The sequence below is a fragment of the Oncorhynchus mykiss genome, chromosome 1, assembly GCF_057628025.1.
Source record: "Oncorhynchus mykiss isolate SJ-2025 chromosome 1, ASM5762802v1, whole genome shotgun sequence".
NCBI lineage: Eukaryota > Metazoa > Chordata > Actinopteri > Salmoniformes > Salmonidae > Oncorhynchus > Oncorhynchus mykiss.
In genome coordinates, this window is record NC_143022.1 from 3,295,001 (window position 1) to 3,314,341 (window position 19,341).

The 19,341-nt window shown below is 48.2% G+C and overlaps 1 protein-coding gene and 2 long non-coding RNA genes across 12 annotated transcripts in view; 2 read left to right on the plus strand and 1 right to left on the minus strand.

Moving 5' to 3' along the window:
• Nucleotides 1-10,768: 10,768 nt before the first annotated feature.
• On the plus strand, nt 10,769-12,556 carry LOC149985339 (uncharacterized). Of its 2 annotated transcripts, none has more exons than XR_016495298.1 (2): nt 10,769-12,056; nt 12,149-12,556. It is a non-coding gene; the product is annotated as an uncharacterized LOC149985339 (long non-coding RNA). The 2 variants fall into 2 exon arrangements; XR_016495295.1 differs by having other exon boundaries at nt 11,734-12,056; nt 12,195-12,556.
• A 530-nt stretch (nt 12,557-13,086) lies between these two features.
• Nucleotides 13,087-13,324, plus strand: LOC149985340 (uncharacterized). The gene is made up of 2 exons (XR_016495290.1): nt 13,087-13,167; nt 13,266-13,324. It is a non-coding gene; the product is annotated as an uncharacterized LOC149985340 (long non-coding RNA).
• Nucleotides 13,325-16,606: 3,282 nt separating this feature from the next.
• The window catches only part of LOC110518923 (lipoma-preferred partner homolog), a 475,008-nt gene continuing 472,273 nt past the window's right edge, over nt 16,607-19,341 (minus strand). For all 9 annotated transcript variants that reach the window (XM_090231894.1, XM_090231657.1, XM_090232022.1 and 6 more), the window contains one exon: nt 16,607-18,480. In XM_090231894.1, the coding sequence (XP_090088020.1) occupies nt 18,352-18,480 (129 nt within the window). In that variant the 3' untranslated portion in view covers nt 16,607-18,351. The remainder of the gene's footprint in view (nt 18,481-19,341) is intronic.

Sequence of the window (19,341 nt, forward strand, 5' to 3'; positions counted from 1 at the left end):
GATTTCAATGAACCAGGTGATTCTAGGACGTGGAGGGGGAGGCACAGCGTTAGGCAGAAGGTTATAGAGGAGACAGGTGATTCTCCTGAGGGGACATGGAGGGGGAGGCACAGCGTTAGGCAGAAGGTTATAGAGGAGACAGGTGATTCTCCTGAGGGGACGTGGAGGGGGAGGCACAGCGTTAGGCAGAAGGTTATAGAGGAGACAGGTGATTCTGATTCTCCTGAGGGGACGTGGAGGGGGAGGCACAGCGTTAGGCAGAAGGTTATAGAGGAGACAGGTGATTCTGATTCTCCTGAGGGGACGTGGAGGGGAGGCACAGCGTTAGGCAGAAGGTTATAGAGGAGACAGGTGATTCTCCTGAGGGGACGTGGAGGGGGAGGGCACAGCGTTAGGCAGAAGGTTATAGAGGAGACAGTTGATTCTGATTCTCCTGAGGGGACGTGGAGGGGAGGCACAGCGTTAGGCAGAAGGTTATAGAGGAGACAGGTGATTCTCCTGAGGGGACGTGGAGGGGGAGGGCACAGCGTTAGGCAGAAGGTTATAGAGGAGACAGGTGATTCTGATTCTCCTGAGGGGACGTGGAGGGGAGGCACAGCGTTAGGCAGAAGGTTATAGAGGAGACAGGTGATTCTGATTCTCCTGAGGGGACGTGGAGGGGGAGGCACAGCGTTAGGCAGAAGGTTATAGAGGAGACAGGTGATTCTCCTGAGGGGACGTGGAGGGGGAGGGCACAGCGTTAGGCAGAAGGTTATAGAGGAGACAGGTGATTCTCCTGAGGGGACGTGGAGGGGGAGGCACAGCGTTAGGCAGAAGGTTATAGAGGAGACAGTTGATTCTGATTCTCCTGAGGGGACGTGGAGGGGGAGGGCACAGCGTTAGGCAGAAGGTTATAGAGGAGACAGGTGATTCTGATTCTCCTGAGGGGACGTGGAGGGGGAGGGCACAGCGTTAGGCAGAAGGTTATAGAGGAGACAGGTGATTCTGATTCTCCTGAGGGGACGTGGAGGGGGAGGGCACAGCGTTAGGCAGAAGGTTATAGAGGAGACAGGTGATTTGGATTCTCCTGAGGGGACGTGGAGGGGGAGGCACAGCGTTAGGCAGAAGGTTATAGAGGAGACAGGTGATTCTCCTGAGGGGACGTGAAGGGGGAGGGCAAAGCGTTAGGCAGAAGGTTATAGAGGAGACAGGTGATTCTGATTCTCCTGAGGGAACGGTGGAGGGGGAGGGCACAGCTTTAGGCAGAAGGTTATAGAGGAGACCGTTGATTCTCCTGAGGGGACGTGGAGGGGGAGGCACAGTGTTAGGCAGAAGGTTATAGAGGAGACAGGTGATTCTGATTCTCCTGAGGGGACGTGGAGGGGGAGGCACAGCGTTAGGCAGAAGGTTATAGAGGAGACAGTTGTTTCTGATTCTCCTGAGGGGACGTGGAGGGGACGTGGTACCCCTGGACATTGACTGGGGTACAGGTACTCCCTGTATATGGCCTCGTTATTATCTCAACTACCTCGTACCCCTGGACATTGACTGGGGTACAGGTACTTCCTGTAGATGGCCTCGTTATTATCTCAACTACCTCGTACCCCTGGACATTGACTGGGGTACAGGTACTCCCTGTATATGGCCTCGTTATTACCTCATCTAACTCGTACCCCTGGACATTGACTGGGGTACAGGTACTCCCGGTATATGGCCTCGTTATTACCTCATCTACCTCGTACCCCTGGACATTGACTGGGGACAGGTACTCCCTGTATATGGCCTCGTTATTACCTCATCTACCTCATACACCTGGACATTGACTGGGGACAGGTACTCCCTGTATATGGCCTCGTTATTACCTCATCTACCTCGTACCCCTGGACATTGACTGGGGTACAGGTACTCCCTGTATATGGCCTCGTTATTACCTCATCTACCTCGTACCCCTGGACATTGACTGGGGACAGGTACTCCCTGTATATGGCCTCGTTATTACCTCATCTACCTCATACACCTGGACATTGACTGGGGACAGGTACTCCCTGTATATGGCCTCGTTATTACCTCATCTACCTCGTACCCCTGGACATTGACTGGGGTACAGGTACTCCCTGTATATGGCCTCGTTATTACCTCATCTACCTCGTACCCCTGGACATTGACTGGGGTACAGGTAATTCCTGTATATGGCCTCGTTATTACCTCATCTACCTCGTACCCCTGGACATTGACTGGGGTACAGGTACTTCCTGTATATGGCCTCGTTATTACCTCATCTACCTCGTACCCCTGGACATTGACTGGGGTACAGGTACTTCCTGTATATGGCCTCGTTATTACCTCATCTACCTCGTACCCCTGGACATTGACTGGGGTACAGGTACTCCCTGTATATGGCCTCGTTATTACCTCATCTACCTCGTACCCCTGGACATTGACTGGGGACAGGTACTCCCTGTATATGGCCTCGTTATTACCTCATCTACCTCGTACCCCTGGACATTGACTGGGGTACAGGTACTTCCTGTATATGGCCTCGTTATTACCTCATCTACCTCGTACCCCTGGACATTGACTGGGGACAGGTACTCCCTGTATATGGCCTCGTTATTACCTCATCTACCTCGTACCCCTGGACATTGACTGGGGACAGGTACTCCCTGTATATGGCCTCGTTATTACCTCATCTACCTCGTACCCCTGGACATTGACTGGGGTACAGGTACTCCCTGTATATGGCCTCGTTATTACCTCATCTACCTCGTACCCCTGGACATTGACTGGGGTACAGGTACTCCCTGTATATGGCCTCGTTATTACCTCATCTACCTCGTACCCCTGGACATTGACTGGGGACAGGTACTCCCTGTATATGGCCTCGTTATTACCTCATCTACCTCGTACCCCTGGACATTGACTGGGGTACAGGTACTTCCTGTATATGGCCTCGTTATTACCTCATCTACCTCGTACCCCTGGACATTGACTGGGGTACAGGTACTCCCTGTATATGGCCTCGTTATCACCTCATCTACCTCGTACCCCTGGACATTGACTGGGGTACAGGTACTCCCTGTATATGGCCTCGTTATTACCTCATCTACCTCGTACCCCTGGACATTGACTGGGGACAGGTACTCCCTGTATATGGCCTCGTTATTACCTCATCTACCTCGTACCCCTGGACATTGACTGGGGTACAGGTACTCCCTGTATATGGCCTCGTTATCACCTCATCTACCTCGTACCCCTGGACATTGACTGGGGTACAGGTACTCCCTGTATATGACTTCGTTGTTATTGTTATTTTATTGTGTTATTTTTTGTCTATCTAGCTAATTGTTCTTACCTTTTAACTCTGCTTGGTTAGGAAAGGGCCCGTAAGCATTTCCCAGTAAGGTACCTGTTGAATGAATCACATGACCAATAAAGTGTCAATGGAGTGAACACACGTTACGCACGAGGCAAAACACCAGGCAGATGTTGAGACTAAAGAGCTCTTAAACATCTCCTCAGAAACATCAAGGGGTGCTTCAAGAGTCGACATTCATGTAATGATGAATTCCCTTTGACCACACAAACATTCTTTCCTATTGGACAGAGAGGGAGGAGCTTGTCAGGTTAGGGGCAGGACAGAGAGGGAAGAGCTTGTCAGGTTAGGGGCAGGACAGAGAGGGAGGAGCTTTTCAGGTTAGGGGCAGGACAGAGAGGGAGGAGCTTGTCAGGTTAGGGGCAGGACAGAGAGGAAGGAGCTTTTCAGGTTAGGGGCAGAACAGAGAGGGAGGAGCTTGTCAGGTTAGGGGCAGAACAGAGAGGGAGGAGCTTGTCAGGTTAGGGGCAGGACAGAGAGGGAGGAGCTTTTCAGGTTAGGGGCAGGACCTTGTCAGGTTAGGGGCAGGACAGAGAGGGAGGAGCTTTTCAGGTTAGGGGTAGGACAGAGAGGGAGGAGCTTGTCAGGTTAGGGGCAGGACAGAGAAGGAGGAGCTTGTCAGGTTAGGGGCAGGACAGAGAGGGAGGAGCTTGTCAGGTTAGGGGCAGGACAGAGAGGGAGGAGCTTTTCAGGTTAGGGGCAGGACAGAGAGGGAGGAGCTTGTCAGGTTAGGGGCAGGACAGAGAGGAAGGAGCTTTTCAGGTTAGGGGCAGAACAGAGAGGGAGGAGCTTGTCAGGTTAGGGGCAGAACAGAGAGGGAGGAGCTTGTCAGGTTAGGGGCAGGACAGAGAGGGAGGAGCTTTTCAGGTTAGGGGCAGGACCTTGTCAGGTTAGGGGCAGGACAGAGAGGGAGGAGCTTTTCAGGTTAGGGGTAGGACAGAGAGGGAGGAGCTTGTCAGGTTAGGGGCAGGACAGAGAAGGAGGAGCTTGTCAGGTTAGGGGCAGGACAGAGAGGGAGGAGCTTGTCAGGTTAGGGGCAGGACAGAGAGGGAGGAGCTTGTCAGGTTAGGGGCAGGGCAGAGAGGGAGGAGCTTTTCAGGTTAGGGGCAGGACGGAGAGGGAGGAGCTTTTCAGGTTAGGGGCAGGACAGAGAGGGAGGAGCTTGTCAGGTTAGGGGCAGGACGGAGAGGGAGGAGCTTTTCAGGTTAAGTGCAGGACAGAGAGGGAGGAGCTTGTCAGGCTAGGGGCAGGACAGAGAGGGAGGAACTTTTCAGGTTAGGGGCAGGACAGAGAGGGAGAAGTTTGTCAGGTTAGGGACAGAGAGGGAGGAGTTTGTCAGGTTGGGGGCAGGACAGAGAGGGTGTCCCAGACTGCCCCCTTTTCCCTAATATATACAGTACCCTGAGTCCCAATGGCACCCTATTCCCTAATATATACAGTACCCTGAGTCCCAATGGCACCCTATTCCCTAAAAAGTGTACTGTTGACAAGGGCCCGTAGGACTCTAGTTAAAAGTAGTGAACTATATAGGGAATAAGCTGCCATTTGGGACAGATTCTAACAGTGTTCCTTTTGAGAGAATACTTCAGCTAACCTGGCTAACCGCTAACCTGGCTAACCGTTATATTAATGGGTTCCAGCTACATTCTTTAACTGTTATGGGCAAAACCTAGTCCAAACATTTCATCTAACAGGCAGGGCAACAGATGTTTTCAAATTGAAGTCAGTCACATACTCACTCTCTCACACACACTCTCACTTTCACACACACACACTCTCTCTCTCACACACACACACACATACATACACACACACACACACACACACACACACACACACACACACACACACACACACACACACACCGTGAGGCTGTGGCAAAGCTTTTATTGAAGGAAGTAAAATTAACATGACAACATGTTCCTGCCAAAGGTCCAACGTGTACAGCCAATAAGATGTGGCGTACAGCGTGTACAGCCAATAAGATGTGGCGTACAGCGTGTACAGCCAAAAAATTATTGTGTAATTAACTAGCAGCAGAGGATCGCATCATGTTCATTGGATTACACTATATCAATGACTATATCATCTTATCATTGGCTACTCAAAGGTTCTGTGTTGATCACGTATCCAGGGGTGGCTGGTGTCACTATAAATCAGAGGATGGGCCCATAGTAACGTCTGGAACCGGGATGAAATGGATCGGGATTCAAACACATCCAACACGCGGTTTCCGTTTCACTACGAGCCATCCTCCCATCACCAGCCTCCTCTGTCTGTATCACTCATGATATTTCAGAGTGGTTAAATAATACCTGTTAGGCGTGGACATGTACGACACTACCGGTGATGACACAAGAGGTTCTACGTCTCAAATGGCATCCTATGCCCTCTATCGTCCACTACTTCTGACCAGGACCCTTAGAGATCTAGTCCAAAAAAAGTAGTGCGCTACATAGGGAATAGGGTGCCATTTGGGGATACATAAACCACACCAATGAGCGTTAATTGTTACTTTGATGGAAAGTTGAAACAGACAACGGTGACACATTACGAGCAACACTGTGCTACAGGCATGGATTGTAGCCAAAGGCACTTGGCAACAACAAAACAGAAAAGAAGAAAGTGACTGTTGTTGACCACACAAATACAATGGAAGAGTGGACGCAACAAAACACGACAAACACTTCTTCGTGTCCCCTCAAGCCGTTACTTTCACCTCATGTTCTCGTTCAGATCAATAATTGTTTAAATAGCAACGCTTTGATACACGATGAGGACGTGCACGATGAGGCTACCGGTATATCAATCAACCTGATCGAGCCATCCGTTAGTTCCTTGATATGGTGTTAATGTAAAAAATGTATTTAAATGATGTGTGACAACTCCCCATTGTGGATTAAAACACTAGTATTGGTGTTGTGGTGACCGTACAGCCTTCAGCATGGGGTCAGACCCCCTCTCTACCTTGGTTAGGGCCTGGTGATGACCGTACAGCCTTCAGCATGGGGTCAGACCCCCTCTCTACCTTGGTTAGGGCCTGGTGATGACCGTACAGCCTTCAGCATGGGTTCAGACCCCTTCTCTACCTTGGTTAGGGCCTGGTGATGACCGTACAGCCTTCAGCATGGGTTCAGACCCCCTCTCTACCTTGGTTAGGGCCTGGTGATGACCGTACAGCCTTCAGCATGGGTTCAGACCCCCTCTCTACCTTGGTTAGGGCCTGGTGATGACCGTACAGCCTTCAGCATGGGTTCAGACCCCTTCTCTACCTTGGTTAGGGCCTGGTGATGACCGTACAGCCTTCAGCATGGGTTCAGACCCCCTCTCTACCTTGGTTAGGGCCTGGTGATGACCGTACAGCCTTCAGCATGGGTTCAGACCCCCTCTCTACCTTGGTTAGGGCCTGGTGATGACCGTAGAGCCTTCAGCATGGGGTCAGACCCCCTCTCTACCTTGGTTAGGGCCTGGTGATGACCGTACAGCCTTCAGCATGGGTTCAGACCCCCTCTCTACCTTGGTTAGAGCCTGGTGATGACCGTAAAGCCTTCAGCATGGGTTCAGACCCCCTCTCTACCTTGGTTAGGGCCTGGTGATGACCGTACAGCCTTCAGCATGAGTTCAGACCCCCTCTCTACCTTGGTTAGGGCCTGGTGATGACCGTAAAGCCTTCAGCATGGGTTCAGACCCCCTCTCTACCTTGGTTAGGGCCTAGTGATGACCGTAGACCCTTCAGCATGAGTTCAGACCCCCTCTCTACCTTGGTTAGGGCCTGGTGATGACCGTACAGCCTTCAGCATGGGTTCAGACCCCCTCTCTACCTTGGTTAGGGCCTGGTGATGACCGTACAGCCTTCAGCATGGGTTCAGACCCCCTCTCTACCTTGGTTAGGGCCTGGTGATGACCGTACAGCCTTCAGCATGGGTTCAGACCCCCTCTCTACCTTGGTTAGGGCCTGGTGATGACCGTACAGCCTTCAGCATGGGTTCAGACCCCCTCTCTACCTTGGTTAGGGCCTGGTGATGACCGTAGAGCCTTCAGCATGGGGTCAGACCCCCTCTCTACCTTGGTTAGGGCCTGGTGATGACCGTACAGCCTTCAGCATGGGTTCAGACCCCCTCTCTACCTTGGTTAGGGCCTGGTGATGACCGTACAGCCTTCAGCATGAGTTCAGACCCCCTATCTACCTTGGTTAGGGCCTAGTGATGACCGTAGACCCTTCAGCATGAGTTCAGACCCCCTCTCTACCTTGGTTAGGGCCTGGTGATGACCGTACAGCCTTCAGCATGGGTTCAGACCCCCTCTCTACCTTGGTTAGGGCCTGTTGATGACCGTACAGCCTTCAGCATGGGTTCAGACCCCCTCTCTACCTTGGTTAGGGCCTGGTGATGACCGTACAGCCTTCAGCATGGGTTCAGACCCCCTCTCTACCTTGGTTAGGGCCTGGTGATGACCGTACAGCCTTCAGCATGGGTTCAGACCCCCTCTCTACCTTGGTTAGGGCCTGGTGATGACCGTAGAGCCTTCAGCATGGGGTCAGACCCCCTCTCTACCTTGGTTAGGGCCTGGTGATGACCGTACAGCCTTCAGCATGGGTTCAGACCCCCTCTCTACCTTGGTTAGGGCCTGGTGATGACCGTACAGCCTTCAGCATGAGTTCAGACCCCCTCTCTACCTTGGTTAGGGCCTGGTGATGACCGTAAAGCCTTCAGCATGGGTTCAGACCCCCTCTCTACCTTGGTTAGGGCCTAGTGATGACCGTAGAGCCTTCAGCATGGGTTCAGACCCCCTCTCTACCTTGGTTAGGGCATGGTGATTGACCGTACAGACTTAAGCATGGGTTCAGACCCCCTCTCTACCTTGGTTAGGGCCTGGTGATGACCGTAGAGCCTTCAGCATGGGTTCAGACCCCCTCTCTACCTTGGTTAGGGCCTGGTGATGACCGTAGAGCCTTCAGCATGGGTTCAGACCCCCTCTCTACCTTGGTTAGGGCCTGGTGATGACCGTACAGCCTTCAGCATGAGTTCAGACCCCCTCTCTACCTTGGTTAGGGCCTGGTGATGACCGTAGATCCTTCAGCATGAGTTCAGACCCCCTCTCTACCTTGGTTAGGGCCTGGTGATGACCGTACAGCCTTCAGCATGAGTTCAGACCCCCTCTCTACCTTGGTTAGGGCCTGGTGATGACCGTACAGCCTTCAGCATGAGTTCAGACCCCCTCTCTACCTTGGTTAGGGCCTGGTGATGACCGTACAGCCTTCAGCATGAGTTCAGACCCCCTCTCTACCTTGGTTAGGGCCTGGTGATGACCGTAAAAGCCTTCAGCATGGGTTCAGACCCCCTCTCTACCTTGGTTAGGGCCTGGTGATGACCGTACAGCCTTCAGCATGGGTTCAGACCCCCTCTCTACCTTGGTTAGGGCCTGATGATGACCGTACAGCCTTCAGCATGGGTTCAGACCCCCTCTCTACCTTGGTTAGGGCCTGATGATGACCGTACAGCCTTCAGCATGAGTTCAGACCCCCTCTCTACCTTGGTTAGGGCCTGGTGATGACCGTAGATCCTTCAGCATGAGTTCAGACCCCCTCTCCACCTTGGTTAGGGCCTGGTGATGACCGTAAAGCCTTCAGCATGAGTTCAGACCCCCTCTCTACCTTGGTTAGGGCCTGGCGATGACTGTAGAGCCTTCAGCACGGGTTCAGACCCCCTCTCTACCTTGGTTAGGGCCTGGTGATGACCGTAAAAGCCTTCAGCAAAGGTTCAGACCCCCTCTCTACCTTGGTTAGGGCCTGGTGATGACTGTAGAGCCTCCAGCACAGGTTGAGACCCCCTCTCTACCTTGGTTAGGGCCTGGTGATGACTGTAGAGCCTCCAGTACAGGTTCAGACCCCCTCTCTACCTTGGTTAGGGCCTGGTGATGACCGTAGAGCCTTCAGCATGAGTTCAGACCCCCTCTCTACGTTGGTTAGGGCCTGGTGATGACCGTAGAGCCTTCAGCATGGGTTCAGACCCCCTCTCTACCTTGGTTAGGACCTGGTGATGACCGTACATTCTTCAGCATGAGTTCAGACCCCCTCTCTACCTTGGTTAGGGCCTGGTGATGACCGTAGAGCCTTCAGCATGGGTTCAGACCCCCTCTCAAACCTTGGTTAGGGCCTGGTGATGACCGTACAGCCTTCAGCATGGGTTCAGACCCCCTCTCTACCTTGGTTAGAGCCTGGCGATGACCGTAATGCCTTCAGCTCTACTGGATAACACTATGCTCCTATACTGCCACTGGTTTGTATGTGAACAGATGAACTAGCCACAGACAGTTAGCACAGCCTTAGACAACCATACAACCATAAAAGATACAGTACCCATCACCCAACATGCACGTTCTAACACAAAGAACATGGCTGAGCCTGGGAGACAATAACGAGCCATGCACAATGTAATACTCAGATTCATTGATATAGTGTTTTGTTTGGCTTTTCTCACATCATCATGGTAGAGAGAGTTACTAAACGTTTATTCCAAGTACATTTAAATACGGAATTTTAATTTGTAAAGATAATCTTTTAGGCCTAAAAGAAAAAAGACAATCCTGCAGTACATGAAACTTGAAAACAGCTCCACACACTTGTTCCAGAAAAACACTCATTCAGAGTAAACGTGTCAGGAATATCATACTCCCTTCTTGTCCTGTCTATAATTCATCTCAGAAATTAACACACCACATAAACAAATGAATGGATGTCGATGGGGTAAAAACCTACAGATGGAAACAGTGACTCACGACACAGCACGGACCTACAGCATGAGCTACAGCATGCACAGAGCATGCACAGACCTACAGCATGAGCTACAGCATGCACAGAGCATGCACAGACCTACAGCATGAGGATTGTTCTGACACAAAACAAAGGGGTCTTCACGAATAATAATAATGTGCGGTCGAATCTGTTTAATTAGTATCTTAATATTTAAATAGTTAAATTGTTTGCATTTCTTTCTGGATAAAATGTCAATGATAATCAATTATACAAAAACAACTATAACATTAATATGAATTTTCTTTGTTTATTTTTTGTTTTTAAATCAGAAAACATACTAGTATAGCAGAAACAACTACTTAAATGTCCTACTTGAGTCAAACGAAAGATACCTTTCATAGAAAATTAGTAAAAGTGAAAATCACCCAGTAAAATACTACTTGAGTAAAAGTATCTGTTTTTTAAAATGTACTTTAAGTACAATGGTGGGAAAAAGTACTAAACTGGTAGGATAATGTAAAGGATATAAATCAAATTCCTGACGGTATGATTTTCTCTTAAGTTTTTTTAAATTTACGGATAGCCAGGGGCTCCAACACTCAGAAAAGATTTACAAACGCACTGTGTGTGTTTTTAGTGAGTCCTCCAGATCAGAGGAAGTAGGGATGACCAGGGATGTTCTCTGTTTAGTGAGTCCTCCAGATCAGAGGCAGTAGGAATGACCAGGGATGTTCTCTGTTTAGTGAGTCCTCCAGATCAGAGGCAGTAGGGATGACCAGGGATGTTCTCTGTTTAGTGAGTCCTCCAGATCAGAGGCAGTAGGGATGACCAGGGATGTTCTCTGTTTAGTGAGTCCTCCAGATCAGAGGCAGTAGGGATGACCAGGGATGTTCTCTGTTTAGTGAGTCCTCCAGATCAGAGGCAGTAGGGATGACCAGGGATGTTCTCTGTTTAGTGAGTCCTCCAGATCAGAGGCAGTAGGGATGACCAGGGATGTTCTCTGTTTAGTGAGTCCTCCAGATCAGAGGCAGTAGGGATGACCAGGGATGTTCTCTGTTTAGTGAGTCCTCCAGATCAGAGGCAGTAGGGATGACCAGGGATGTTCTCTGTTTAGTGAGTCCTCCAGACCAGAGGCAGTAGGGATGACCAGGGATGTTCTCTGTTTAGTGAGTCCTCCAGATCAGAGGCAGTAGGGATGACCAGGGATGTTCTCTGTTTGGTGAGTCCTCCAGATCAGAGGCAGTAGGGATGACCAGGGATGTTCTCTGTTTAGTGAGTCCTCCAGATCAGAGGCAGTAGGGATGACCAGGGATGTTCTCTGTTTAGTGAGTCCTCCAGATCAGAGGCAGTAGGGATGACCAGGGATGTTCTCTGTTTAGTGAGTCCTCCAGATCAGAGGCAGTAGGGATGACCAGGGATGTTCTCTGTTTAGTGAGTCCTCCAGATCAGAGGCAGTAGGGATGACCAGGGATGTTCTCTGTTTGGTGAGTCCTCCAGATCAGAGGCAGTAGGGATGACCAGGGATGTTCTCTGTTTAGTGAGTCCTCCAGATCAGAGGCAGTAGGGATGACCAGGGATGTTCTCTGTTTAGTGAGTCCTCCAGATCAGAGGCAGTAGGGATGACCAGGGATGTTCTCTGTTTAGTGAGTCCTCCAGATCAGAGGCAGTAGGGATGACCAGGGATGTTCTCTGTTTAGTGAGTCCTCCAGATCAGAGGCAGTAGGGATGACCAGGGATGAAAAAAAAACACCACACACACCTAGGGGGGTAATAAATCTAACAGCCAGGTTTGTACCCGTTGATTTGATTACCACTGTGGCCTCCAGCCAACGGAAGAACCAGTTTATTTTAAGGGAAAATGACAGAGATGTTTATACCGATCGCTGAAAGAGTATCTGTTAACCTTTGTGTATGGAACTGAATTACTGGTATACTCTCTAAATTAATGCAGTGAACTGGGATGTGAATTACTGGTATACTCCCTAAATTAATACAGGTGAACTGGGATGTGAATTACTGGTATACTCCCTAAATTAATACAGGTGAACTGGGATGTGAATTACTGGTATACTCCCTAAATTAATACAGGTGAACTGGGATGTGAATTACTGGTATACTCCCTAAATTAATACAGGTGAACTGGGATGTGCGTCAAGTCAGAAAAGCATCGTACTTGGCTTAAATCATTTTATTATGAATAAGATAAGGTATTATTCTACTTGGCTTGAAGAAGTATATCATTGTATTATGACTGAGCGAAGCATTGAACAGATGGCTATAGAACAGACTTTGATCTCCTTTAGTTAAGGCCTCAGAATCACCATGACAACTCATCGCCAGCCCACATTAATGCAATATTATAACTTCAAAAGGATTATATACAGTTGAATTGGGAAGTTTACATCCACTTAGGTTGGAGTCATTAAAACTTGTTTTTCAACCACTCTACATATTCTTGTTAACAAACTATAGTTTTGGCAAGTCGGTTAGGACATCTACTTTGTCCATGACACAAGTAATTTTCCCAACAATTGTTTACAGACAGATTATTTCACTTATAATTCACTGTATCACAATCCCAGTGGGTCAGAAGTTTACATACACTAAGTTGACTGTGCCTTTAAACAGCTTGGAAAATTCCAGAAAATTATGTCATGGCTTTAGACATTTCAAACGTTTGACCCAAGTTAAACAATTTAAAGGCAATGCTACCAAATACTAATTGAGTGTCTGTAAACTTCTGACCCACTGGGAATGTGATGAAATAAATAAAAGCTGAAATAAATCATTCTCTACTATTATTCTGACATTTCACATTCTTAAAATAAAGTGGTGATCCTAACTGACTTAAGACAGGCAATTTTTACTAGGATTTGTGAAAAACTGAGTTTTAATGTTATTTTGGCTATGTATGTATGTAAACTTCCGACTTCGACTGTATATACAGCACATCCTGTTTCAACAACACACATAATTAGATAGTTAGGAGGACCGTGATGTGTGTTTATCACTAACGGTGTTGTTTGTACATAGAGCAGGCTGTGTGTTTGACATAGAGCAGGCTGTGTGTTTATCACATAGAGCAGGCTGTGTGTTTGACACAGAGCAGGCTGTGTGTTTATCACATAGAGCAGGCTGTGTGTTTATCACATAGAGCAGGCTGTGTGTTTGACATAGAGCAGGCTGTGTGTTTATCACATAGAGTAGGCTGTGTGTTTATCACATAGAGCAGGCTGTGTGTTTATCACATAGAGCAGGCTGTGTGTTTGACACAGAGCAGGCTGTGTGTTTATCACATAGAGCAGGCTGTGTGTTTATCACATAGAGCAGGCTGTGTGTTTGACATAGAGCAGGCTGTGTGTTTATCACATAGAGTAGGCTGTGTGTTTATCACATATAGCAGGCTGTGTGTTTGACATAGAGCAGGCTGTGTGTTTGTACATAGAGCAGGCTGTGTGTTTGACATAGAGCAGGCTGTGTGTTTATCACATAGAGCAGGCTGTGTGTTTATCACATAGAGCAGGCTGTGTGTTTGACATAGAGCAGGCTGTGTGTTTATCACATAGAGCAGGCTGTGTGTTTGACATAGAGCAGGCTGTGTGTTTGACAGAGCAGGCTGTGTGTTTATCACATAGAGCAGTCTGTGTGTTTATCACATAGAGCAGGCTGTGTGTTTGACATAGAGCAGGCTGTGTGTTTGTACATAGAGCAGGCTGTGTGTTTGACATAGAGCAGGCTGTGTGTTTATCACATAGAGCAGGCTGTGTGTTTATCACATAGAGCAGGCTGTGTGTTTGACATAGAGCAGGCTGTGTGTTTATCACATAGAGCAGGCTGTGTGTTTATCACATAGAGCAGGCTGTGTGTTTGACATAGAGCAGGCTGTGTGTTTATCACATAGAGCAGTCTGTGTGTTTATCACATAGAGCAGGCTGTGTGTTTGACATAGAGCAGGCTGTGTGTTTGTACATAGAGCAGGCTGTGTGTTTGACATAGAGCAGGCTGTGTGTTTATCACATAGAGCAGGCTGTGTGTTTATCACATAGAGCAGGCTGTGTGTTTGTACATAGAGCAGGCTGTGTGTTTATCACATAGAGCAGGCTGTGTGTTTGACATAGAGCAGGCTGTGTGTTTATCACATAGAGCAGGCTGTGTGTTTGACATAGAGCAGGCTGTGTGTTTGACATAGAGCAGGCTGTGTGTTTATCACATAGAGCAGGCTGTGTGTTTGCTGTGGGATCTGGGGAGTTGCTGTTCATCTGTGGTTCCATCCCAAATGGCACCCTAATTCCCTTTATAGCGCACTATGTTTGACAAGGGCCCATAGAGGTCTGGCCAAAAGTAGTGCACTATATAGAGAATAGGGTGCTATTCAGCCAGTCAGCCAGTCAGCCAGCCAGCCAGCCAGTCAGCCAGTCAGTCTCTTCTCCACGTGTTGGATATCTTCTATTATAAACTGGGTGTTTCCAGCCCTGAATGCTGATTGGCTGACAGCCAGACTGTATACCACAGGTATGACACAACATTTTATTTTTACTGCTCTAATTACATTGGTAACCAGTTTATAATAGCAATAAGGCACCTCGGGGGTTTGTGGTATATGGCCAATATACCACACCCCCCTCATGCCTTATTGCTTAATTAAGTACAGTGAGGATGTTAAAAAGGCAAGAGATCAGAGGGACCAGATCAGCTCAGGCATATTGGAATGAATGACCGTGGAGACATCACAAATGGCAGCCTATCCCCTATACAGTACACTACTGTATACCATAGTGCCCCAACTACTAGACTTACATAGGGAATAGGCTGCCATTTGGTCCACAACCATGACATGACAGGACAGGAGACAGACGGCTTGTCAACTAGGAGAAACAACAGCATAAAGAGGAGGAAAAAAAATCAAAGATATACACTGACTGTCCTGTGAATCTCTCTGATTAAGGAGTGTCTGCTGACTGTCCTGTGAATCTCTCTGATTAAGGAGTGTCTGCTGACTGTCCTGTGAATCTCTCTGATTAAGGAGTGTCTGCTGACTGTCCTGTGAATCTCTCTGATTAAGGAGTGTCTGCTGACTGTCCTGTGAATCTCTCTGATTAAGGAGTGTCTGCTGACTGTCCTGTGAATCTCTCTGATTAAGGAGTGTCTGCTGACTGTCCTGTGAATCTCTCTGATTAAGGAGTGTCTGCTGACTGTCCTGTGAATCTCTCTGATTAAGGAGTGTCTGCTGACTGTCCTGTGAATCTCTCTGATTAAGGAGTGTCTGCTGACTGTCCTGTGAATCTCTCTGATTAAGGAGTGTCTGCTGACTGTCCTGTGAATCTCTCTGATTAAGGAGTGTCTGCTGACTGTCCTGTGAATCTCTCTGATTAAGGAGTGTCTGCTGACTGTCCTGTGAATCTCTCTGATTAAGGAGTGTCTGCTGACTGTCCTGTGAATCTCTATGATTAAGGAGTGTCTGCTGACTGTCCTGTGAATCTCTCTGATTAAGGAGTGTCTGCTGACTGTCCTGTGAATCTCTCTGATTAAGGAGTGTCTGCTGACTGTCCTGTGAATCTCTCTGATTAAGGAGTGTCTGCTGACTGTCCTGTGAATCTCTCTGATTAAGGAGTGTCCTGTGAATCTCTCTGATTAAGGAGTGTCTGCTGACTGTCCTGTGAGTCTCTCTGATTAAGGAGTGTCTGCTGACTGTCCTGTGAATCTCTCTGATTAAGGAGTGTCTGCTGACTGTCCTGTGAATCTCTCTGATTAAGGAGTGTCTGCTGACTGTCCTGTGAATCTCTCTGATTAAGGAGTGTCCTGTGAATCTCTCTGATTAAGGAGTGTCTGCTGACTGTCCTGTGAGTCTCTCTGATTAAGGAGTGTCTGCTGACTGTCCTGTGAGTCTCTCTGATTAAGGAGTGTCTGCTGACTGTCCTGTGAGTCTCTCTGATTAAGGAGTGTCCTGTGAATCTCTCTGATTAAGGAGTGTCCTGTGAATCTCTCTGATTAAGGAGTGTCTGCTGACTGTCCTGTGAGTCTCTCTGATTAAGGAGTGTCTGCTGACTGTCCTGTGAATCTCTCTGATTAAGGAGTGTCCTGTGAATCTCTCTGATTAAGGAGTGTCTGCTGACTGTCCTGTGAATCTCTCTGATTAAGGAGTGTCTGCTGACTGTCCTGTGAATCTCTCTGATTAAGGAGTGTTTGCTGACTGTCCTGTGAGTCTCTCTGATTAAGGAGTGTCTGCTGACTGTCCTGTGAATCTCTCTGATTAAGGAGTGTCTGCTGACTGTCCTGTGAATCTCTCTGATTAAGGAGTGTCTGCTGACTGTCCTGTGAATCTCTCTGATTAAGGAGTGTCCTGTGAATCTCTCTGATTAAGGAGTGTCTGCTGACTGTCCTGTGAGTCTCTCTGATTAAGGAGTGTCTGCTGACTGTCCTGTGAGTCTCTCTGATTAAGGAGTGTCTGCTGACTGTCCTGTGAGTCTCTCTGATTAAGGAGTGTCCTGTGAATCTCTCTGATTAAGGAGTGTCCTGTGAATCTCTCTGATTAAGGAGTGTCTGCTGACTGTCCTGTGAGTCTCTCTGATTAAGGAGTGTCTGCTGACTGTCCTGTGAATCTCTCTGATTAAGGAGTGTCCTGTGAATCTCTCTGATTAAGGAGTGTCTGCTGACTGTCCTGTGAGTCTCTCTGATTAAGGAGTGTCTGCTGACTGTCCTGTGAATCTCTCTGATTAAGGAGTGTCTGCTGACTGTCCTGTGAATCTCTCTGATTAAGGAGTGTCTGCTGACTGTCCTGTGAATCTCTCTGATTAAGGAGTGTCTGCTGACTGTCCTGTGAATCTCTCTGATTAAGGAGTGTCTGCTGACTGTCCTGTGAATCTCTCTGATTAAGGAGTGTCTGCTGACTGTCCTGTGAATCTCTCTGATTAAGGAGTGTCTGCTGACTGTCCTGTGAATCTCTCTGATTAAGGAGTGTCTGCTGACTGTCCTGTGAATCTCTCTGATTAAGGAGTGTTTGCTGACTGTCCTGTGAATCTCTCTGATTAAGGAGTGTCTGCTGACTGTCCTGTGAATCTCTCTGATTAAGGAGTGTCTGCTGACTGTCCTGTGAATCTCTCTGATTAAGGAGTGTCTGCTGACTGTCCTGTGAATCTCTCTGATTAAGGAGTGTCTGCTGACTGTCCTGTGAATCTCTCTGATTAAGGAGTGTCTGCTGACTGTCCTGTGAATCTCTCTGATTAAGGAGTGTCTGCTGACTGTCCTGTGAATCTCTCTGATTAAGGAGTGTCTGCTGACTGTCCTGTGAATCTCTCTGATTAAGGAGTGTCTGCTGACTGTCCTGTGAATCTCTCTGATTAAGGAGTGTCTGCTGACTGTCCTGTGAATCTCTCTGATTAAGGAGTGTTTGCTGACTGTCCTGTGAATCTCTATGATTAAGGAGTGTTTGCTGACTGTCCTGTGAATCTCTCTGATTAAGGAGTGTTTGCTGACTGTCCTGTGAATCTCTCTGATTAAGGAGTGTCTGCTGACTGTCCTGTGAATCTCTCTGATTAAGGAGTGTCTGCTGACTGTCCTGTGAATCTCTCTGATTAAGGAGTGTCTGCTGACTGTCCTGTGAATCTCTCTGATTAAGGAGTGTCTGCTGACTGTCCTGTGAATCTCTCTGATTAAGGAGTGTCTGCTGACTGTCCTGTGAATCTCTCTGATTAAGGAGTGTCTGCTGACTGTCCTGTGAATCTCTCTGATTAAGGAGTGTCTGCTGACTGTCCTGTGAATCTCTCTGATTAAGGAGTGTCTGCTGACTGTCCTGTGAATCTCTCTGATTAAGGAGTGTCTGCTGACTGTCCTGTGAATCTCTCTGATTAAGGAGTGTCTGCTGACTGTCCTGTGAATCTCTCTGATTAAGGAGTGTTTGCTGACTGTCCTGTGAATCTCTCTGATTAAGGAGTGTCTGCTAAGTGACTACAATGTCAAAGAGTAAATGCAAGTAGAGGGAACAGGCATTAATAATAATGACAGCAATAAAGGAATCAACAGGCTGACGATCGTACCGAGACTGTCAACATTTCAGGGACATCACATCCTTGTTTCTCCCCATTAGCAATTTCATAATATTCATAGATGTGTGTGTGTACATGTGTGTGTGTGTACGTGTGTGTGTGTTGGGCTGAAGGGCAGCCAGCCAGGCAGTAGAGGTGAGCGGTGTAGCAGAGCTGGGGTTCAGAGGTCAGTGGTAGCCTTGGCGGGGTAGCAGGGCTGGGGTTCAGAGGTCAGTGGTAGCCTTGGCGGTGAGGGCCTGGATACGGCTGGTGTTACAGCTCTTACAGAGGACATGTCCGTCCAGGGGGTAACAACCCTGGTTGTCCCCTTCAGACAGCAGAGAACCACAGTCCTGAAGAGGAGAGACACACACATCTGTCACCATGCTCTAGCAAACATTATACATGGCTGATTTACACAGAGTTGACCAAACATTATGCACTTTCCATGACAGAGACTGACCAGGTGAATCCAGGTGAAATCTATGATCCCTTATTGACGTCACTTGTTAAATCCACTTCAATCAGTGTAGATGAAGGGGATGAGACGGGTTAAAGAAGGATTTTTAAGACTTGAGACATGGATTGTGTATATGTACCATTCAGAGAGTGAATGGGCAAGACAAAATATTTCAGTGCCTTTGAACTGGGTATGGTAGTAGGTGCCAGGGGCATCGGTTTGTGTCAAGAACTGCAAAGCTGCTGGGTTTTTCACACTCAACAGTTTCCTGTGTGTATAAAGAATGGTCCACCACCCAAAGGACATCCAGCCAACTTGACACAACTGTGGGAAGCATCAGAGTCAACATGGACCAGCATCCCTGTGGGAACGCTTTCTACACCTTGTAGAGTCAACATGAGCCAGCATCCCTGTGGAACACTTTCTACACCTTGTAGGGTCCATGCCCTGACGAATTGAGGCTGTTCTGAAGGCCGAAGGGGGCTGCAACTCAATATTAGGAAGGTGTTCCTAATGTTTGGTATACTCAGGGTAGTTCATGGAGCACATACAGTACAATTACATGAAACACACACCTCACAACGGTAACACTGTAGACACACACCTCACAACGATAACACTGTAGACACACACCTCACAACACTGTAGACACACACCTCACAACACTGTAGATACACACCTCACAACGGTAACACTGTAGATACACACCTCACAACACTGTAGATACACACCTCACAACGGTAACACTGTAGAC